Here is a 1,151-nt window from a genome sequence, read left to right as displayed (position 1 = left end):
CTCGGCCGTGGGCCAAGCTGAGCGGGCTTCTGGGCTTCTGGGCTTCGGACTGTTTATCTCTTACAACGCGCGCGCACCAACGACGGCAATCGTGGAAAACACTCCATCCCAAGCAACTATATCTCGCAAACATATCCTCTTGCAAGCGCGTTGTCTCTGCGTGCCACCGATTCACCCTGAACGTCACGCAGCAACAGCGCGGCGTTCAGACCGTCGACAGGGTCTTGAGCTGAATACTTTCGATCTTTGGCGAGGGATGCCGCTCGACTCGAACCGCACTCTTCATGCTTGGATGAAGGAGTACAAACAGAAAAAGAACAAAGATAAAATGCCAACCGAGCCAGAGAAACGTGGTCTGCTTGGGTTTACCGATGTTGAGGCAGAACACCCCAAGTTGTACATCCGGAGGCTGTGGCTTGTCGCAGAGAACGACCGCAAACCATTCCCCGTGTTCTTGGACCCGCAAGTTCAGGAGCTTGCAACGCAGGTAAACGAGGTGGTCAACACGTTCGTGAAGGACGAGGACATGCGGCATGAAGAGCTGTGTGGCGGCGCGTTTCTCGAAAAGGACGCTGCACATATACTCGATGACCTAGGCTTCGGGTCGCGCATCTGGGGCGACGGTTCTGGGGCTGAGATACGACTCGGGAGCAATCTGCCAGGGTCGCGCCCTCGGTGGGGTGTCTACACAAACTCTGGACACCAGAGCAACGATGAAGACAGGTAAAGCTGTTGGCTCAGGCGTCCGCGAACAAGATACTGACGTCGGCAGTATTCGGAATAACCTGCGGTACTGGATAGCTGCTCGGATACAGGCTAGGATCAATGCGCCTTGCAAAGAGAAGAAGAGCGTTCCTTCAGTGACAGCAGAACGCATGGAACAGCTACCGCCGGCGCCTACATCAGTGCCTGCATCGCCATCGCTTCCGCGATGGTCTGAACTCATGCAGCGTGGTGGCACTCCAGATACATCCAGTCTCGAGCCGTCTCTCTTGAAGCGTCGAAGGAATAGTTCTGCAGCGACGGTAGAAGCAGAAACCAAAGCAGGCAGCAGCCGATCCAGGAGCAGAGCACGCTCAGACGACTCAAGCGATCCAGTCGACACCTTTTCCTTCACGAGCTTCATATGCACAGGTCCGGAAGCAGACCTA

General features: G+C 55.6%; 1 protein-coding gene across 1 annotated transcript; it reads left to right on the top strand.

The window, feature by feature from the left end:
- Positions 1-220: 220 nt before the first annotated feature.
- On the top strand, positions 221-727 carry J4E82_011744 (uncharacterized protein; the record flags this gene model as incomplete). The annotated part of the gene is made up of 1 exon (XM_051737933.1): positions 221-727. A coding segment is annotated over one exon (507 nt), but the record flags the coding sequence as incomplete, so codon positions are not given.
- Between the last annotated feature and the right edge of the window lie 424 nt (positions 728-1,151).

This window comes from Alternaria postmessia (genome assembly GCF_024291825.1).
Source record: "Alternaria postmessia strain BMP 2775 chromosome Unknown scaffold_457, whole genome shotgun sequence".
In the NCBI taxonomy this organism is placed as follows: Eukaryota; Fungi; Ascomycota; class Dothideomycetes; order Pleosporales; family Pleosporaceae; genus Alternaria; species Alternaria postmessia.
The sequence above is the reverse complement of the archived record's forward strand: the minus strand, read 5'-3'. Positions and strand labels throughout refer to the sequence as shown.